At 49.9% G+C, this 22,382-nt stretch overlaps 1 protein-coding gene and 1 pseudogene across 1 annotated transcript; both read left to right on the top strand.

The window, feature by feature from the left end:
• The first annotated feature begins 5,540 nt into the window (after positions 1–5,540).
• Positions 5,541–13,149, top strand: LOC124026534 (pollen-specific leucine-rich repeat extensin-like protein 1). Its single transcript, XM_046339445.1, has 4 exons — positions 5,541–5,693; positions 6,090–6,207; positions 10,880–11,128; positions 12,751–13,149. Exons 2-4 carry the CDS (start codon positions 6,108–6,110, stop codon positions 13,143–13,145), a joined length of 744 nt encoding a protein of 247 aa, XP_046195401.1. The 5' UTR covers positions 5,541–5,693; positions 6,090–6,107; the 3' UTR covers positions 13,146–13,149.
• A 7,987-nt stretch (positions 13,150–21,136) lies between these two features.
• LOC124026533 overlaps positions 21,137–22,382 on the top strand; it is a 25,587-nt pseudogene continuing 24,341 nt past the window's right edge.

Genomic DNA, 22,382 nt, shown 5'->3' with positions numbered 1-22,382 from the left:
GCCCTCACCCATATCTCCCCCTCAGCCCTCACCCATATCTCCCCCTCAGCCCTCACCCATATCTCCCCCTCAGCCCTCACCCATATCTCAGCCCTCACCCTCAGACCTCACCCCTCTCAGCCCTCACCCATATCTCCCCCTCAGACCTCACCCTTATCTCAGACCTCACCCATATCTCCCCCTCAGCCCTCACCCATATCTCCCCCTCCCCTCAGACCTCACCCATATCTCCCCCTCAGACCTCACCCTTATCTCAGACCTCACCCATATCTCCCCCACCCTTCAGCCCTCACCCATATATCTCCCCCTCAGACCTCACCCTTATCTCAGCCCTCACCCATATCTCCCCCTCAGACCTCACCCTTATCTCAGACCTCACCCATATCTCCCCCCCCCTTCAGCCCTCACCCATATCTCCCCCTCAGACCTCACCCTTATCTCAGACCTCACCCATATCTCCCCCTCAGACCTCACCCTTATCTCAGACCTCACCCATATCTCCCCCTCAGCCCTCACCCATATCTCCCCCTCAGACCTCACCCTTATCTCAGACCTCACCCATATCTCCCCCTCCCTCACCCTCTCAGCCCTCACCCATATCTCCCCACCCATATCTCAGACCTCACCCTTATCTCAGCCCTCACCCATATCTCACCCCTCAGCCCTCACCCATATCTCCCCCTCAGCCCTCACCCATATCTCTCCCCTCAGCCCTCATCCATATGTCCCCCTCAGACCTCACCCATATCTCCCCCTCCGCCCTCACCCATATCTCAGCCCTCACCCATCTCCCCCCCAGCCCTCACCCATATCTCAGCCCTCACCCTTCTCTCCCCCTCAGCCCTCCCCCATCGCTCCCCCTCAGTCCGCCCCCTGAGACCTCACCCATATCTCCCCCACAGCCCCCCCCATATCTCCCCCCTCAGCTTCAGACCCTGAAGATAGGGGGCGAGAATGAGAGAGGGGGGGGGTGGAGGTTTATCCCCTTAATTAATATGGTCTGAGACAGACAAACACAGAGAAGCTATGGCTGTCGTTATCATCGGTTGATGGGAAAGGATGGGATCGTATTTCTATTCTCTATTTCTGTCTTTGGTTCTTTCTCTTCTCTGCTGAATCAGAGTTTGGAGATAAGAGGAACCCAAGGTCAGAGAGAGAGAGAGAGAGAGAGAGACAGAGAGAGAGAGAGAGAGAGAGAGAGAGAGAGAGAGAGAGAGAGATACACAGAGAGAGAGAGAGAGAGAGAGAGAGAGAGAGAGAGAGAGAGAGAGGAGAGAGAGAGAGAGAGAGAGAGAGAGAGAGAGAGAGAGAGAGAGAGAGAGAGGGTGAGACAGATCATCGAGACAGAGAGAGAGAGAGAGAGAGAGAGAGAGAGAGAGAGAGGGTGATACACAGAGAGAGAGAGAGAGAGAGAGAGAGAGAGAGAGAGAGAGAGAGAGAGAGAGATTCTCTATTTCTGAGAGAGGGTTCTTTCTCAGAGAATCAGAGAGAGAGAGAGAGGGGAACACAGAGAGAGAGAGAGAGAGAGAGAGAGAGAGAGAGAGAGAGAGAGAGAGAGAGAGAGAGAGAGAGAGAGAGAGAGAGAGAGAGAGAGAGAGAGAGAGAGAGACAGACAGAGAGAGAGAGAGACAGAGAGAGAGAGAGAGAGAGAGAGAGACAGACAGAGACAGACAGAGAGAGAGAGAGAGAGAGAGAGAGAGAGAGAGAGGTGATACACAGAGAGAGGAGGAGAGGTTGACAGAGTGGGAGAGCAAGAGAAGAGAGAAAGAGACCTACAGCCAATTTACATGAGAGATGAGCTGGATGGGGTGAAGGGGGTCGGGACATGGGGCTGTGATCTCCTAAAGAGTGTGTGTTTGTGTGTGTGTCTTTGTGATGGAGATGGGGCCAGCCGGCCGGCCGGTGTGACCTGATAATGCCATGCCTCTCTAATAGCATTCATCCTCTCTGTCCTGAAACTACTCAAGTGGAAAAGAGAGGAAGGAGGGGAGGGTGAGGAGATGGGGGGGGGATGAGAGAGGGAGGGGGAGGAGATGAGAGAAAGGAGGGGAGGGGGAGGATATGAGAGAGGGAGGAGGAGATGAGAGAGGGGACAGGGGAGGAGATGAGAGAAGAGGGGAGGGGGATGAGAGAGAGAGGAGGGGAGGGGGAGGAGATGAGAGAAGAGGGGAGGGGGATGAGAGAGAGAGGGGGGGGAGGGGGGGGGGAGGAGATGAGAGAGGGGGGGATGAGAGAGGGAGGAGGGGAGTGGGGAAGAGATGGGGGGATGAAGAGAGAGAGAGGAGGGGGGGGGATGACGGGAAGGGAGGGAGGGATGAGGAGAGGGGGAGGGGGAGGAGAGGATGGATGGATGGAGTGAGGGATGAGGGGGGAGAATGGGGAGGGATGAGGAGAGGATGGATGGATGGAGTGAGGGATGAGGGGGAGAGAATGGGGAGGTATGAGGAGAGGATGGATGGATGGAGTGAGGGATGAGGGGGGAGAATGGGGAGGGATGAGGAGAGGATGGATGGATGGAGTGAGGGATGAGGGGGAGAGAATGGGGAGGGATGAGGAGAGGATGGATGGATGGAGTGAGGGATGAGGGGGGAGAGAATGGGGAGGGATGAGGAGAGGATGGATGGATGGAGTGAGGGATGAGGGGGGAGAGAATGGGGAGGGATGAGGAGAGGATGGATGGATGGAGTGAGGGATGAGGGGGGAGAGAATGGGGAGGGATGAGGAGAGGATGGATGGATGGAGTGAGGGATGAGGGGGGAGAGAATAGGGAGGGGCTTTGATATATTAGGTTTATGAGACGTGTGGGGAATCAGAGCAGTGTGAAATAGTTGACCACGCTTGTCTCAGAGCGATGCTGAAATAGTTGACCACGCTTGTCTCAGAGCGATGCTGAAATAGTTGACCACGCTTGTCTCAGAGCGATGCTGAAATAGTTGACCACGCTTGTCTCAGAGCGATGCTGAAATAGTTGACCACGCTTGTCTCAGAGCGATGCTGAAATAGTTGACCACGCTTGTCTCAGAGCGATGCTGAAATAGTTGACCACGCTTGTCTCAGAGCGATGCTGAAATAGTTGACCACGCTTGTCTCAGAGCGATGCTGAAATAGTTGACCACGCTTGTCTCAGAGCGATGCTGAAATAGTTGACCACGCTTGTCTCAGAGCGATGCTGAAATAGTTGACCACGCTTGTCTCAGAGCGATGCTGAAATAGTTGACCACGCTTGTCTCAGAGCGATGCTGAAATAGTTGACCACGCTTGTCTCAGAGCGATGCTGAAATAGTTGACCACGCTTGTCTCAGAGCGATGCTGAAATAGTTGACCACGCTTGTCTCAGAACGATGCTGAAATAGTTGACCACGCTTGTCTCAGAGCGATGCTGAAATAGTTGACCACGCTTGTCTCAGAGCGATGCTGAAATAGTTGACCACGCTTGTCTCAGAGCGATGCTGAAATAGTTGACCACGCTTGTCTCAGAGCGATGCTGAAATAGTTGACCACGCTTGTCTGAGAGATGCTGAAATAGTTGACCACGCTTGTCTCAGAACGATGCTGAAATAGTTGACCACGCTTGTCTCAGAGCGATGCTGAAATAGTTGACCACGCTTGTCTCAGAGCGATGCTGAAATAGTTGACCACGCTTGTCTCAGAACGATGCTGAAATAGTTGACCACGCTTGTCTCAGAGCGGTGTGAAATAGTTGACCACGCTTGTCTCAGAGCAGTGTGAAATAGTTGACCACGCTTGTCTCAGAACGATGCTGAAATAGTTGACCACGCTTGTCTCAGAACGATGCTGAAATAGTTGACCACGCTTGTCTCAGAGCGATGCTGAAATAGTTGACCACGCTTGTCTCAGAGCGATGCTGAAATAGTTGACCACGCTTGTCTCAGAGCGATGCTGAAATAGTTGACCACGCTTGTCTCAGAGCGATGCTGAAATAGTTGACCACGCTTGTCTGAGAGATGCTGAAATAGTTGACCACGCTTGTCTCAGAACGATGCTGAAATAGTTGACCACGCTTGTCTCAGAGCGATGCTGAAATAGTTGACCACGCTTGTCTCAGAGCGATGCTGAAATAGTTGACCACGCTTGTCTCAGAGCGATGCTGAAATAGTTGACCACGCTTGTCTCAGAGCGATGCTGAAATAGTTGACTTTGGGAGTTTGTCTCAGAACGATGCTTTTTCCATAAATAGTCCTGACCACGCTTCAGGCTTCAAATGTATTATAACGATTGGATGACTTTGGGAGTTTCCGTTAACAACAATTTGATGTTTTTCCATAAATCAGGTCCTGTATCTCTCCCTCCCAGACTAAGTCAGGTCCTGTATCTCTCTCCCACCCAGACTAAGTCAGGTCCTGTATCTCTCCCCCTCCCAGACTAAGTCAGGTCCTGTATCTCTCCCCACCCAGACTAAGTCAGGTCCTGTATCTCTCTCCCTCCCAGACTAAGTCAGGTCCTGTATCTCTCTCCCTCCCAGACTAAGTCAGGTCCTGTATCTCTCTCCCTCCCAGACTAAGTCAGGTCCTGTATCTCTCTCCCTCCCAGACTAAGTCAGGTCCTGTATCTCTCTCCCCACCCAGACTAAGGCAGGTCCTGTATCTCTCCCCACCCAGACTAAGTCAGGTCCTGTATCTCTCCCCACCCAGACTAAGTCAGGTCCTGTATCTCTCCCCCACCCAGACTAAGTCAGGTCCTGTATCTCTCTCCCCACCCAGACTAAGTCAGGTCCTGTATCTCTCTCCCTCCCAGACTAAGTCAGGTCCTGTATCTCTCCCCTCCCAGACTAAGTCAGGTCCTGTATCTCTCTCCCCACCCAGACTAAGTCAGGTCCTGTATCTCTCTCCCCACCCAGACTAAGTCAGGTCCTGTATCTCTCTCCTCCCAGACTAAGTCAGGTCCTGTATCTCTCTCCCTCCCAGACTAAGTCAGGTCCTGTATCTCTCCCCACCCAGACTAAGGCAGGTCCTGTATCTCTCTCCCCACCCAGACTAAGTCAGGTCCTGTATCTCTCTCCCCACCCAGACTAAGTCAGGTCCTGTATCTCTCTCCCTCCCAGACTAAGTCAGGTCCTGTATCTCTCTCCACCCAGACTAAGTCAGGTCCTGTATCTCTCTCCCTCCCAGACTAAGTCAGGTCCTGTATCTCTCCCCACCCAGACTAAGTCAGGTCCTGTATCTCTCCCCACCCAGACTAAGTCAGGTCCTGTATCTCTCTCCCTCCCAGACTAAGTCAGGTCCTGTATCTCTCTCCACCCAGACTAAGTCAGGTCCTGTATCTCTCTCCCTCCCAGACTAAGTCAGGTCTTGTATCTCTCTCCCTCCCAGACTAAGTCAGGTCCCGTATCTCTCTCCTCCCAGACTAAGTCAGGTCCTGTATCTCTCCCCTCCCAGACTAAGTCAGGTCCTGTATCTCTCTCCCTCCCAGACTAAGTCAGGTCTTGTATCTCTCTCCCTCCCAGACTAAGTCAGGTCCCGTATCTCTCTCCTCCCAGACTAAGTCAGGTCCTGTATCTCTCCCCTCCCAGACTAAGTCAGGTCCTGTATCTCTCTCCCTCCCAGACTAAGTCAGGTCCTGTATCTCTCCCCACCCAGACTAAGGCAGGTCCTGTACTGGTGGTAGAAGGAGAGGACAACGCCAGGACCAACCCCTGCTGTTATAACTGTTCTCTCAGGGGCCATTTTGGATTTGTGAGTATCTGTCCGCTCTGTCCTCTATCCCCTAGACAGTGCACTACCCACAGGGCCTCTGGTCAAAAGTAGTGCACTATGTAGGGAATAGGGTGCCATTTTGGGAAGTACTCCCTGATTCATCTCTCTACAATACTATCTGAACTGGCCTGGATATTTACTATGTGTGTCTCTGTGTGTGTGTGTGTCTCTCTGTGTGTGTGTGTCTCTGTGTGTGTGTGTGTGTCTCTGTGTGTGTGTGTGTGTGTGTGTGTGTGTGTGTGTGTGTGTGTGTGTGTGTGTGTGTGTGTGTGTGTGTGTGTGTGTGTGTGTGTGTGTGTGTGTGTGTGTGTGTGTGTGTGTGTGTGTGTGTGTGTGTGTGTGTGTGTGTGTGTGTGTGTGTGTGTGTGTGTGTAGGACTGCTCAGTGAGGAGGATGTTTGGGTGTTTCCCTCCCAACTCTCCCTTCATCAACCAATATGACTCTCGCCTCTCCATCCGCAACCGAGATTACCGAGCTCAGCTCAGAGTTCAAGGTACACACACACACACCTCAACACACACACACACTTCAACACACACTTCAATACACACACACACCTCAATAAACACACACACACACACACACACACACACCTCAATACACACCTCATTACACAGTAAACTCAGCACAGACACCTCATTACACACTAAACTCAGTACAGACACCTCATTACACACTAAACTCAACACAGACACCTCATTACACACTAAACTCAGTACAGACACCTCATTACACACTAAACTCAACACAGACACCTCATTACACACTAAACTCAGCACAGACACCTCATTACACACTAAACTCAGCACAGACACCTCATTACACACTAAACTCAGCACAGACACCTCATTACACACTAAACTCAGCACAGACACCTCATTACACACTAAACTCAGCACAGACACCTCATTACACACTAAACTCAGCACAGACACCTCATTACACACTAAACTCAGCACAGACACCTCATTACACACTAAACTCAGCACAGACACCTCATTACACACTAAACTCAGCACAGACACCTCATTACACACTAAACTCAGCACAGACACCTCATTACACACTAAACTCAGCACAGACACCTCATTACACACTAAACTCAGCACAGACACCTCATTACACACTAAACTCAGCACAGACACCTCATTACACACTAAACTCAGCACAGACACCTCATTACACAAACTAAAGACACCTCATTACACAAACTCAGACACACTCATTAGACACACACACTAAACTCAGCACAGACACCTCATTACACACTAAACTCAGCACAGACACCTCATTACACACTAAACTCAGCACAGACACCTCATTACACACTAAACTCAGCACAGACACCTCATTACACACTAAACTCAGCACAGACACCTTATTACACACTAAACTCAGCACAGACACCTCATTACACACTAAACTCAGCACAGACACCTCATTACACACTAAACTCAGCACAGACACCTCATTACACACAGACACCTCAAACTCTCAGACAGACACCTCATTACACACTAAACTCAGCACAGACACCTCATTACACACTAAACTCAGCACAGACACCTCATTACACAGACACCTCATTACACACTAAACTCAGCACAGACACCTCATTACACACTAAACTCAGCACAGACACCTCATTACACACTAAACTCAGCACAGACACCTCATTACACACTAAACTCAGCACAGACACCTCATTACACACTAAACTCAGCACAGACACCTCATTACACACTAAACTCAGCACAGACACCTCATTACACAGACACCTCATTACACACTAAACTCAGCACAGACACCTCATTACACACTAAACTCAGCACAGACACCTCATTACACAGACACCTCATTACACACTAAACTCAGCACAGACACCTCATTACACAGACACCTCATTACACACTAAACTCAGCACAGACACCTCATTACACACTAAACTCAGCACAGACACCTCATTACACACTAAACTCAGCACAGACACCTCATTACACACTAAACTCAGCACAGACACAGACACCTCATTACACAGACACCTCATTACACACTAAACTCAGCACAGACACCTCATTACACAGACACCTCATTACACACTAAACTCAGCACAGACACCTCATTACACACTAAACTCAGCACAGACACCTCATTACACACTAAACTCAGCACAGACACCTCATTACACACTAAACTCAGCACAGACACCTCATTACACACTAAACTCAGCACGGACACCTCATTACACACTAAACTCATTACACACACCTCATTACACACTAAACTCAGTGCAGACACCTCATTACACACTAAACTAATGTAGTGATGGGAAGATTTACAAGATACAGTGAATTAATCATCACCCATCCCTCTTTCCCCCTCCCTCTTTCCCCCTCCCTCTCTCCATCTCTCTCTCCCTACCACTCCATCCATCCCTCCCTCTCTCTCTCTCTCTCTCTCTCTCTCCCATCCCTCTCCCTCTCTCTCTATCCCTCCCCCTCTCTCTCTCTCCATCCCTCCCTCTCTCTCATCCCTCCCTCCCCCTCTCTCTCTCTCCATCCCTCCCCTCTCTCTCTCTCCATCCCTCCCTCTCTCCATCCCTCCCTCTCCTCTCCTCCATCCCTCTCTCTCTCTCCATCCCTCTCTCTCTCTCTCTCCATCCCTCCGTCTCTCTCTCTCTCCATCCCTCCCTCTCTCTCTCTCTCCATCCCTCCCCCTCTCTCTCTCCATCCCTCCCTCTGTCTCTCTCTCCATCCCTCCCTCTCTCTCTCTCCATCCCTCCCCCTCTCTCTCTCTCCATCCCTCTCTCTCTCTCTCCATCCCTCCCTCTCTCTCTCTCTCCATCCCTCCGTCTCTCTCTCCCATCCCTCCGTCTCTCTCTCCATCCCTCCGTCTCTCTCTCTCTCCATCCCTCTCTCCATCCCTCCGTCTCTCTCTCTCTCTCTCTCTCTCTCTCTCCATCCCTCTGTGTCTCTCTCCATCCCTCTCTCTCTCTCTCTCCATCCCTCCGTCTCTCTCTCCATCCCTCCGTCTCTCCCTCTCCATCCCTCTCTCCATCTCCTCCCTCTCTCTCTCCTCTCCATCTCTCTCTCTCTCTCTCCATCCCTCTCTCTCTCTCCATCCTCTCTCTCTCTCTCCATCCTCTCTCTCTCTCTCTCATCCCTCCCTCTCTCTTTCTCCATCCCTCTCTCTCTCTCCATCCCTCCCCCTCTCTCTCTCTCCATCCCTCTCTCTCTCCATCTCCCTCTCCTCTCTCTCCATCCCTCTCTCTCTCTCCATCCCTCTCTCTCTCTCTCTCCATCCCTCCGTCTCTCTCTCTCCATCCCTCCGTCTCTCCCTCTCCATCCCTCTCTCTCCATCCCTCCCTCTCTCTCTCTCCATCCCTCTGTCTCTCTCTCCATCCCTCTGTCTCTCTCTCCATCCCTCTCTCTCCATCCCTCTCTCTCCATCCCTCTCTCTCCATCCCTCTCTCTCCATCCCTCTCTCTCCATCCCTCTCTCTCCATCCCTCTCTCTCCATCCCTCTCTCTCCATCCCTCTCTCTCCATCCCTCTCTCCATCCCTCTCTCTCCTCCTCCCTCTCTCTCCATCCCTCTCTCTCTCTCTCCATCCCTCTCTCTCTCTCTCTCTCCATCCCTCTCTCTCCATCCCTCTCTCTCCATCTCTCTCCATCCCTCATCCCTCTCTCTCCATCCCTCTCTCTCTCATCCCTCTCTCTCTCTCCCATCCCTCTCTCTCCATCCCTCTGTCTCTCTCTCCATCCCTCTGTCTCTCTCTCCATCCCTCTCTCTCCATCCCTCTCTCTCTCTCATCCCTCTCTCTCTCTCTCTCCATCCCTCTCTCTCCATCCCTCTCTCTCCATCTCTCTCTCTCCATCTCTCTCTCTCCATCCCTCCGTCTCTCTCTCCATCCCTCCGTCTCTCTCTCCATCCCTCTGTCTCCATCCCTCTCTCTCCATCTCTCTCTCTCCATCCCTCCGTCTCTCTCTCCATCCCTCTCTCTCCATCCCTCTGTCTCTCTCTCCATCCCTCCGTCTCTCTCTCCATCCCTCTCTCTCTCTCCATCCCTCTCTCTCTCTCCATCCCTCTGTCTCTCTCTCCATCCCTCTGTCTCTCTCTCTCTCCATCCCTCTCTCTCTCCATCCCTCTCTCTCTCTCTCCATCCCTCTCTCTCTCCATCCCTCTCTCTCTCCATCCCTCTCTCTCTCCATCCCTCTCTCTCTCCATCCCTCTCTCTCCATCCCTCTCTCTCTCCATCCCTCTCTCTCTCCATCCCTCTCTCTCTCCATCCCTCTCTCTCTCCATCCCTCTCTCTCTCTCCATCCCTCTCTCCATCCCTCCGTCTCTCTCTCCATCCCTCTGTCTCTCTCTCCATCCCTCCGTCTCTCTCTCCATCCCTCTCTCTCCATCCCTCTCTCTCCATCCCTCCGTCTCTCTCTCCATCCCTCTCTCTCTCTCCATCCCTCTCTCTCTCCATCCCTCTCTCTCTCTCCATCCCTCTCTCCATCTCTCGCTCTCTCTCCATCTCTCGCTCTCTCTCTCCATCCCTCTCTCTCTCCATCCCTCTATCTCTCTCCATCCCTCTCTCCATCCCTCCGTCTCTCTCTCCCTCCATCCCTCTGTCTCTCTCTCCATCCCTCTCTCTCTCCATCCCTCTCTCTCCATCCCTCCGTCTCTCTCTCCATCCCTCTCTCTCTCCATCCCTCTCTCTCCCTCCATCCCTCTCTCTCTCTCCATCCCTCTCTCTCTCTCTCCCTCTCTCTCCATCCCTCCGTCTCTCTCTCCATCCCTCTCTCTCCATCCCTCTCTCTCTCTCCATCCCTCTCTCTCTCTCCATCCCTCTCCCTCCATCCCTCTCTCTCCCTCCATCCCTCTCTCTCTCTCCATCCCTCTCTCTCTCTCCATCCCTCTCTCTCTCTCCATCCCTCTCTCTCCCTCATCCCTCTCTCTCTCTCCATCCCTCTCTCTCTCTCCATCCCTCTCTCTCTCTCCATCCCTCTCTCTCCATCTCTCGCTCTCTCTCTCTCATCCCTCCGTCTCTCTCTCCCTCTCTCTCTCTCTCCATCCCTCTCTCTCTCTCCATCCCTCTCTCTCTCTCCATCCCTCTCTCTCTCTCTCTCCATCTCTCGCTCTCTCTCTCTCCATCCCTCCATCTCTCTCTCTGTAGAGTTGAAGGATGCAGGCCTGTTTCCGTGTCAGGTCTCACCAGACGGTGACGCCCAGGACGATCCGTCGGGCAAACGCCAGAGAACCGACTCTAACCCGAGCTACAGGCCGTACCAGAACTACCCCCCTAAACCCTACCATAGTGCTACTCCTAGCCGTACCCACATCAGGTTCAGCGGTGGCCAGGAGAAACCCTGGACTCCTAAACGCAAACTAAAGGAGAGCAGAGAGGGGAAGTGTTTCACTCCAGGTACCATCTTCTAGTTGTATTAATGTGGACCGTAATGGGATTTTAGTCTGCTCTGGGGTCTGTTAGTCTGCTCTGGGATCTGTTAGTCTGCTCTGGGATCTGTTAGTCTGCTCTGGGATCTGTTAGTCTGCTCTGGGATCTGTTAGTCTGCTCTGGGATCTGTTAGTCTGCTCTAGGATCTGTTAGTCTGCTCTAGGATCTGTTAGTCTGCTCTGGGATCTGTTAGTCTGCTCTAGGATCTGTTAGTCTGCTCTGGGATCTGTTAGTCTGCTCTGGGATCTGTTAGTCTGCTCTAGGATCTGCTCTAGGATCTGTTAGTCTGCTCTAGGATCTGCTCTAGGATCTGTTAGTCTGCTCTAGGATCTGTTAGTCTGCTCTAGGATCTGTTAGTCTGCTCTAGGATCTGTTAGTCTGCTCTAGGATCTGTTAGTCTGCTCTAGGATCTGTTAGTCTGCTCTAGGATCTGTTAGTCTGCTCTAGGATCTGTTAGTCTGCTCTAGGATCTGTTAGTCTGCTCTGGGATCTGTTAGTCTGCTCTAGGATCTGTTAGTCTGCTCTAGGATCTGTTAGTCTGCTTTGGGATCTGTTAGTCTGCTCTCGGGTCTGTTAGTCTGCTCTAGGATCTGTTAGTCAGCTCTAGGATCTGTTAGTCTGCTCTAGGATCTGCTCTAGGATCTGTTAGTCTGCTCTGGGATCTGTTAGTCTGCTCTGGGATCTGTTAGTCTGCTCTAGGATCTGCTCTAGGATCTGTTAGTCTGCTCTGGGATCTGTTAGTCTGCTCTGGGATCTGTTAGTCTGCTCTAGGATCTGTTAGTCTGCTCTAGGATCTGTTAGTCTGCTCTGGGATCTGTTAGTCTGCTCTAGGATCTGTTAGTCTGCTCTAGGATATGTTAGTCTGCTCTAGGATCTGTTAGTCTGCTCTAGGATCTGTTAGTCTGCTCTAGGATCTGTTAGTCTGCTCTGGGATCTGTTAGTCTGCTCTAGGATCTGTTAGTCTGCTCTAGGATCTGTTAGTCTGCTCTAGGATCTGTTAGTCTGCTCTGGGATCTGTTAGTCTGCTCTAGGATCTGTTAGTCTGCTCTGGGATCTGTTAGTCTGCTCTAGGATCTGTTAGTCTGCTCTAGGATCTGTTAGTCTGCTCTAGGATCTGTTAGTCTGCTCTGGGATCTGTTAGTCTGCTCTGGGATCTGTTAGTCTGCTCTAGGATCTGTTAGTCTGCTCTGGGATCTGTTAGTCTGCTCTGGGATCTGTTAGTCTGCTCTGGGATCTGTTAGTCTGCTCTGGGATCTGTTAGTCTGCTCTGGGATCTGTTAGTCTGCTCTGGGATCTGTTAGTCTGCTCTGGGATCTGTTAGTCTGCTCTGGGATCTGTTTGATTTGCTATCGGCTGCTTTAATCAGACCTCTCCACTCCACCATTCCATTCCTCCCCTCCTCTCCCCCTCTCCTCTCCTCCCCCTCTCCTTCCCTCCTCCCCACCTCTCCTTCCCTCCTTCTCTCCTCCCCACCTCTCCTTCCCTCCTTCTCTCCTTTTCTTTCCTCCCCTCCTCTCCCCCTCTCCTCTCCTTCCCTCCTCCCCACCTCCCCTCTTTTCCCCTCCTCGCCACCTCTCCCTAACCCACAGCTTCAGCCACGCCCAAATCCAACATGGCTGACAGGAACCAGCCGGGGAGTCAGGAAGGGCAGAAGAAGAAAAAACGGAAAACGGCCAAAAACAAAATGGCCGCTGCCGCAGACGAGTCTCTTGACTTCCCCCGAGGACAAGGCCCCTCCTCCAAGAGGAAGAAGAAGGGGCCCAAGGGCCCTCCCCCCTCGGCCGGAGCTCCTCCTACCTTCCATCCCAAGGGCCCCGCCTCCCACACCCCCGACCGTCTGTTTGGGGCTGCGACGAAGGGAGCGAGTAAGAAGAAGAAGAAGAAGAGAGAGAACGGGAGAGACAGGAAGGCTGCTAAGGAGGAGAATTTGTTCCCCACGGACGAAAACCTGTTCCTCATCAAACAGAGGAAACCTAGGAGATAGGGGGGGGGGGTGGTCCTCATCAAACAGAGGATACCTAGGAGATAGGGGGGGGTGGTCCTCATCAAACAGAGGAAACCTAGGAGATAGGGGGGGGTCCTCATCAAACAGAGGATACCTAGGAGATAGGGGGGGGTCCTCATCAGAGGATACCTAGGAGATAGGGGGGTGGGGGGTGGTCCTCATCAGAGGATACCTAGGAGATAGGGGGGTGGTCCTCATCAGAGGATACCTAGGAGATAGGGGGGTGGTCCTCATCAGAGGATACCTAGGAGATAGGGGGGTGGTCCTCATCAGAGGAAACCTAGGAGATAGGGGGGTCCTCATCAGAGGATACCTAGGAGATAGGGGGGGGTGGTCCTCATCAGAGGATACCTAGGAGGTAACATGGAGAGGTATGGGGGGGTAGAGTGCATATGTCATACATTTTGGCAAAGCTTTCGTGTACAGTACAAATGTTTGTGTATGCGAGGGAGATTGTGTGTGTGTGTGTGTGTGTGTGTGTGTGTGTGTGTGTGTGTGTGTGTGTGTGTGTGTGTGTGTGTGTGTGTGTGTGTGTGTGTGTGTGTGTGTGTGTGTGTGTGTGTGTGTGTGTGTGTGTGTGTGAGAGAGAGAATTAGTGCGTGTGTGTGTCTTTGAAGGACTCATTCTGTTTTATTAAAGGAGAGGTTTCACCGTTCTACATCCTGTCAATCTATTAAAGGAGAGATTTCTGCCAATCTATTAAAGGAGAGGTTTCTGTCAATCTATTAAAGGAGAGGTTTCTGTCAATATATTAAAAGAGAGGTTTCTGCCAATTTATTAAAGGAGAGGTTTCAGAGACCTGTTATCACCGTTCTACATCCTGTCAATCTATTAAAGGAGAGGTTTCTGTCAATTTATTAAAGGAGAGGTTTCTGTCAATTTATTAAAGGAGAGGTTTCAGAGACCTGTTATCACCGTTCTACATCCTGTCAATCTATTAAAGGAGAGGTTTCTGTCAATTTATTAAAGGAGAGGTTTCAGAGACCTGTTATCACCGTTCTACATCCTGTCAATCTATTAAAGGAGAGGTTTCTGTCAATTTATTAAAGGAGAGGTTTCAGAGACCTGTTATCACCGTTCTACATCCTGTCAATCTATTAAAGGAGAGGTTTCTGTCAATTTATTAAAGGAGAGGTTTCAGAGACCTGTTATCACCGTTCTACATCCTGTCAATTTATTAAAGGAGAGGTTTCAGAGACCTGTTATCACCGTTCTACATCCTGTCAATCTATTAAAGGAGAGGTTTCTGTCAATATATTAAAGGAGAGGTTTCTGTCAATCTATTAAAGGAGAGGTTTTTGTCAATTTATTAAAGGAGAGGTTTCAGAGACCTGTTATCACCGTTCTAGAGACTACATCCTGTCAATCTATTAAAGAAGACTGACCCTCCACTATACTGACCCTCCTAGAAGGTACAACATACCACAGCACCCACTATACAGACCCTCCACTATACTGACCCCCCACTATACTGACCCTCCTAGAAGGTACAACATACCACAGCACCCACTATACTGACCCTCCACTATACTGACCCTCCTAGAAGCTACAACATACCACAGCACCCAATATACTGACCACCCACTATACTGACCCTCCACTATACTGACCCTCCACTATACTGACCACCCACTATACTGACCCTCCACTATACTGACCACCCACTATACTGACCCTCCACTATACTGACCACCCACTATACTGACCCTCCACTATACTGACCCCCCACTATACTGACCCTCCACTATACTGACCCTCCACTATACTGACCACCCACTATACTGACCCTCCTAGAAGGTACAACATACCACAGCACCCACTATACTGACCCTCCTAGAAGCTACAACATACCACAGCACCCAATATACTGACCCTCCTAGAAGCTACAACATACCACAGCACCCACTATACTGACCCTCCTAGAAGGTACAACATACCACAGCACCCACTATACTGACCCTCCTAGAAGGTACAACATACCACAGCACCCACTATACTGACCCTCCTAGAAGCTACAACATACCACAGCACCCAATATACTGACCCTCCTAGAAGGTACAACATACCACAGCACCCACTATACTGACCCTCCACTATACTGACCACCCACTATACTGACCCTCCTAGAAGGGACAACATACCACAGCACCCACTATACTGACCCTCCTAGAAGGGACAACATACCACAGCACCCACTATACTGACCACCCACTATACTGACCACCACTATACTGACCACCCACTATACTGACCCTCCACTATACTGACCCTCCACTATACTGACCCTCCACTATACTGACCCTCCACTATACTGACCCCCACTATACTGACCCTCCACTATACTGACCCTCCACTATACTGACCCTCCACTATACTGACCCCCACTATACTGACCCTCCACTATACTGACCCTCCACTATACTGACCCCCACTACCACTATACTGACCCCCCACTATACTGACCCTCCACTATACTGACCCTCCACTATACTGACCCTCCACTATACTGACCACCCACTATACTGACCACCCACTATACTGACCCTCCTAGAAGGTACAACATACCACAGCACCCACTATACTGACCCCCACTCCACTATACTGACCCTCCCACTATACTGACCCTCCTGACCCTACTGACCCCCACTATACTGACCCTCCACTATACTGACCCACTATACTGACCCTCCACTATACTGACCCTCCACTATACTGACCACCCACTATACTGACCCTACAACATACCACAGCACCCACTATACTGACCCTCCACTATACTGACCCTCCAGGTACACCACAGCACCCACTATACTGACCCTCCAGACACCCACTATACTGACCCTCCACTATACTGACCCTCCACTATACTGACCACTCCACTATACTGACCCCCACTATACTGACCCTCCACCCACTATACTGACCCTCCACTATACTGACCCTCCACTAACTACCCTCCACTATACTGACCCACTATACTGACCCCCACTATACTGACCCTCCACTATACTGACCCCCACTACACCCTCCACTATACTGACCCTCCACTATACTGACCCTCCACTATACTGACCCTCCACTATACTGACCCTCCACTATACTGACCCTCCACTATACTGACCCTCCACTATACTGACCCTCCACTATACTGACCCTCCACTATACTGACCCTCCACTATACTGACCCTCCACTATACTGACCCTCCACTATACTGACCCCCACTATACTGACCCTCCACTATACTGACCCTCCACTATACTGACCCTCCACTATACTGACCACTATACTGACCCTCCACTATACTGACCCTCCACTATACTGACCCTCCACTATACTGACCCTCCACTATACTGACCCTCCACTATACTGACCCTCTGACCCTCCTAGAAGGTACAACATACCACTATACTGACCCCCCCACTATACTGACACTATACTGACCCTCCACTATACTGACCCCCACTATACTGACCCTCCCACCCCCACTATACTGACCCTCCACTATACTGACCCTCCACTATACTGACCCTCCACTATACTGACCCTCCACTATACTGACCCTCCACTATACTGACCCTCCACTATACTGACCCTCCACTATACTGACCCTCCACTATACTGACCCCCACTATACTGACCCTCCACTATACTGACCCTCCACTATACTGACCCCCACTATACTGACCCTCCACTATACTGACCCTCCACTATACTGACCCCCACTATACTGACCCTCCACTATACTGACCCTCCACTATACTGACCCTCCACTATACTGACCCTCCACTATACTGACCCTCCACTATACTGACCCTCCACTATACTGACCCTCCACTATACTGACCCTCCACTATACTGACCCTCCACTATACTGACCCCCACTATACTGACCCTCCACTATACTGACCCTCCACTATACTGACCCTCCACTATACTGACCCTCCACTATACTGACCCTACTATACTGACCCTCCACTATACTGACCCTCCACTATACTGACCCCACTATACCACTATACTGACCCTCCACTATACTGACCCTCCACTATACTGACCCCCCACTATACTGACCCTCCACTATACTGACCCTCCACTATACTGACCCCCACTATACTGACCCTCCACTACTGACCCTCCACTATACTGACCCTCCACTATACTGACCACCTGACCCCCCACTATACTGACCCTCCACTATACTGACCCTCCACTATACTGACCCTCCACTATACTGACCCTCCACTATACTGACCCTCCACTATACTGACCCCCACTATACTGACCCTCCACTATACTGACCCTCCACTATACTGACCCTCCACTATACTGACCCTCCACTATACTGACCCTCCACTATACTGACCCTCCACTATACTGACCCTCCACTATACTGACCCTCCACTATACTGACCCTCCACTATACTGACCCTCCACTATACTGACCCTATACTGACACTATACTGACCCTCCACTATACTGACCCTCCACTATACTGACCCTCCACTATACTGACCCTCCACTATACTGACCCTCCACTATACTGACCCTCCACTATACTGACCCTCCACTATACTGACCCTCCACTATACTGACCCTCCACTATACTGACCCTCCACTATACTGACCCTCCACTATACTGACCCTCCACTATACTGACCCTCCACTATACTGACCCTCCACTATACTGACCCTCCACTATACTGACCCTCCACTATACTGACCCTCCACTATACTGACCCTCCACTCTGACCCTCCACTATACTGACCCTCCACTCCCCTCCACTATACTGACCCTCCACTATACTGACCCTCCACTATACTGACCCTCCACTATACTGACCCTCCACTATACTGACCCTCCACTATACTGACCCTCCACTATACTGACCCTCCACTATACTGACCCTCCACTATACTGACCCTCCACTATACTGACCCTCCACTATACTGACCCTCCACTATACTGACCCTCCACTATACTGACCCTCCACTATACTGACCCTCCACTATACTGACCCTCCACTATACTGACCCTCCACTATACTGACCCTCCACTATACTGACCCTCCACTATACTGACCCTCCACTATACTGACCCTCCACTATACTGACCCTCCACTCCACTATACTGACCCTCCACTATACTGACCCTCCACTATACTGACCCTCCACTATACTGACCCTCCACTATACTGACCCTCCACCCTACTACTGACCCTCCACTATACTGACCCTCCCACTATACTGACCCTCCACTATACTGACCCTCCACTATACTGACCCCCACTATACTGACCCTCCACTATACTGACCCTCCACTATACTGACCCTCCACTATACTGACCCTCCACTATACTGACCCTCCACTATACTGACCCCACTCCCCTCCACTATACTGACCCTCCACTATACTGACCCTCCACTATACTGACCCTCCACTATACTGACCCTCCACTATACTGACCCTCCACTATACTGACCCTCCACTATACTGACCCTCCACTATACTGACCCTCCACTATACTGACCCTCCACTATACTGACCCTCCACTATACTGACCCTCCACTATACTGACCCTCCACTATACTGACCCTCCACTATACTGACCCTCCACTATACTGACCCTCCACTATACTGACCCTCCACTATACTGACCCTCCACTATACTGACCCTCCACTATACTGACCCTCCACTATACTGACCCTCCACTATACTGACCCTCCACTATACTGACCCTCCACTATACTGACCCTCCACTATACTGACCCTCCACTATACCCCTCCACTATACTGACCCTCCACTATACTGACCCTCCACTATACTGACCCTCCACTATACTGACCCTCCACTATACTGACCCCCACTATACTGACCCTCCACTCCACTATACTGACCCTCCACTATACTGACCCTCCACTATACTACCCTCCACTATACTGACCCTCCACTATACTGACCCTCCACTATACTGACCCTCCACTATACTGACCCTCCACTATACTGACCCTCCACTATACTGACCCCCACTCCACCCTCCACTATACTGACCCTCCACTATACTGACCCTCCTGACCCTCCACTATACTGACCCTCCACTATACCCCTCCACTCTGACCCTCCACTATACTGACCCTCCACTATACTACCCTCCACTATACTGACCCTCCACTATACTGACCCTCCACTATACTGACCCTCCACTATACTGACCCTGACCACTATACTGACCCTCCACTATACTGACCCTCCACTATACTGACCCTCCACTATACTGACCCTCCACTATACTGACCCCTGACCCTATACTGACCCTCCACTATACTGACCCTCCACTATACTGACCCTACTATACTGACCCTCCACTATACTGACCCTCCACTATACTGACCCTCCACTATACTGACCCTCCACTATACTGACCCTCCACTATACTGACCCTCCACTATACTGACCCTCCACTATACTGACCCTCCACTATACTGACCCTCCACTATACTGACCCTCCACTATACTGACCCTCCACTATACTGACCCTCCACTATACTGACCCTCCACTATACTGACCCTCCACTACTGACCCTCCACTATACTGACCCTCCACTATACTGACCCTCCACTATACTGACCCTCCACTATACTGACCCTCCACTATACTGACCCTCCACTATACTGACCCTCCACTATACTGACCCTCCACTATACTGACCCTCCACTATACTGACCACTATACTGACCCTCCACTATACTGACCCTCCACTATACTGACCCTCCACTATACTGACCCTCCACTATACTGACCCTCCACTATACTGACCCTCCACTATACTGACCCTCCACTATACTGACCCTCCACTATACTGACCCTCCACTATACTGACCCTCCACTATACTGACCCTCCACTATACTGACCCTCCACTACCCTCCACTACTGACCCTCCACTATACTGACCCTCCCCTCCACTATACTGACCCTCCACTATACTGACCCTCCACTATACTGACCCTCCACTATACTGACCCTCCACTATACTGACCCTCCACTATACTGACCCTCCACTATACTGACCCTCCACTATACTGACCCTCCACTATACTGACCCTCCACTATACTGACCCTCCACTATACTGACCCTCCACTATACTGACCCTCCACTATACTGACCCTCCACTATACTGACCCTCCACTATACTGACCCTCCACTATACTGACCCTCCACTATACTGACCCTCCACTATACTGACCCTCCACTATACTGACCCTCCACTATACTGACCCTACTGACCCTCCACTATACTGACCCTCCACTATACTGACCCCCACTATACTGACCCTCCACTATACTGACCCCCACTATACTGACCCTCCACTATACTGACCCTCCACTATACTGACCCTCCACTATACTGACCCTCCACAGCACAAGGCTCTGACAGATGGTTGTGGTAAAAACACAGCCAAGAAACACCCACATCAAACCACACCCCCAAGCCAACTGAACTTTGACCTCTGTCGTGGTCGCCAGCATTTCTTGGGAAGCGTGACCAAAAAACGGGTTTCCACTAGTTACCACAGCCGCAGAGTAGGGAATTGGATTTATTGAAATTCATGAAAACTTTCCTTTTTGCTCTTAATTTAAGGTTAGGCATAAGGTCAGTAGTGTGGTTAAGTTTAAAATATAACAGACAGACATAAAAACAGGAATTAATTATGACAGAATATAGAGAATGAGACAATGACACCTAATTCAGAAAATAATTCGTTATAATATTTGACTTTAGACAAGCGTTTCTTATTATTTAGCCGTTTCAGAGACTCGATTAAAAAAACAAAGTCTATTTTTTTTTAAACATTTTAAAAAGCAGAGAGGTTGACGTTACTTTTTCTCTCCATACGTCAGGAAAAAAACGTGTGACGCAAGCGGAAGTGCAAGCCCCGTCCAGTCCATTGACCAATTAGAGTTCGTTTTAATCAACCGCCTCCGTCTCTCGTTTTTGTCCGTTTACACTGAACACGGAAGTGAACCTGGGAACTCACATTGATTTTCTTTTTTAAAATCGAGATATTTTTCTCTTATTAATGCGTAAGTACAACTCAACAGTCATAAAAATATAAGTTTTGGTGCTGAAAAGGAACAATATGGAGAATGTTTTATCCTCGACTGGTGACAGTAAATTGGACCAAGCCATTAATCAGTGGCTGCAGTTTGACAAGGTAAGTTGTCAAGTTATAAACAATTATAGCTCGTTTACTTCAAAACAACTCAAACGTTTCTTAACTTCCTGATTTTTTTGGGGGCCCAAGTTCCCTAACTAACTTTAATTGTTATAGTACACAGCTAAAAAATAAAATAATTCGGGGTGGATACTGTAGACCAAACGTTATCATGTCTACTAAAACATGATGCAACTCACTACTGTAGATCTCTCTGGAAAACACTAACTAGACAGTTAACCATGGTTTCTCTAGCTATGTACATCACCCCCCTCCCTTTTCCAACTTCAGATACATTGATTGACAGTCAAGTTATTTATTTATGAAACAATAGCCAGCCAACGACAGTAGTTTGAAGACAAAGTAGGACATTTCCAGGGAGGACCAGCTAGGGGACCATGATTTAAAGACGGGTGTTTACAACGTTCAAGAACAAGGATTTATCAACTCGTGTCAGCTACATTGTATTTTACGACATTTTTATTTTTTATTTTATTTTTTAAATTAATATCAAATCAATACATAAAGCACATGAGGGAACACAAGCATACATAGATTACAAACAATAGACAATCGAGCTAGGGGCGGGGCTATGGGGCGGGGCTGGGGGCGGGGCCAGGGGGTACAATATCACATTACAATTACACAAGGACCTTAAGGGACATGCATATACTTACAATTCTAACAGCTTTTTTTTGTTAGTAGAGCATTTAACCGTCTTAAAATACAGTTCCATTTCTTTTTGTAGGGTACGAAAATGTGGTTTTCTGTTTGTAAATTTACATTTGTGTATATGAAATTTGGCCAAAAGAATAATGAAATTAATGACATAAAAATGATTCCGTTTATTTTCTATTGTATGTAAAGAATCCTAACAGTACATCTCTCCACAATAGTGTAAAATCTTCATGTTTTGCGTAGATGGCCTCTTAATGACTCATTAGCCATGTACTTGCGCCCGTACAGTAGTATAGCTGGAGCAACTGGCCCCCAATTACG

The sequence above is a fragment of the Oncorhynchus gorbuscha genome, unplaced genomic scaffold, assembly GCF_021184085.1.
Source record: "Oncorhynchus gorbuscha isolate QuinsamMale2020 ecotype Even-year unplaced genomic scaffold, OgorEven_v1.0 Un_scaffold_2751, whole genome shotgun sequence".
Taxonomy (NCBI): Eukaryota; Metazoa; Chordata; class Actinopteri; order Salmoniformes; family Salmonidae; genus Oncorhynchus; species Oncorhynchus gorbuscha.
The sequence above is the reverse complement of the archived record's forward strand: the minus strand, read 5'-3'. Positions and strand labels throughout refer to the sequence as shown.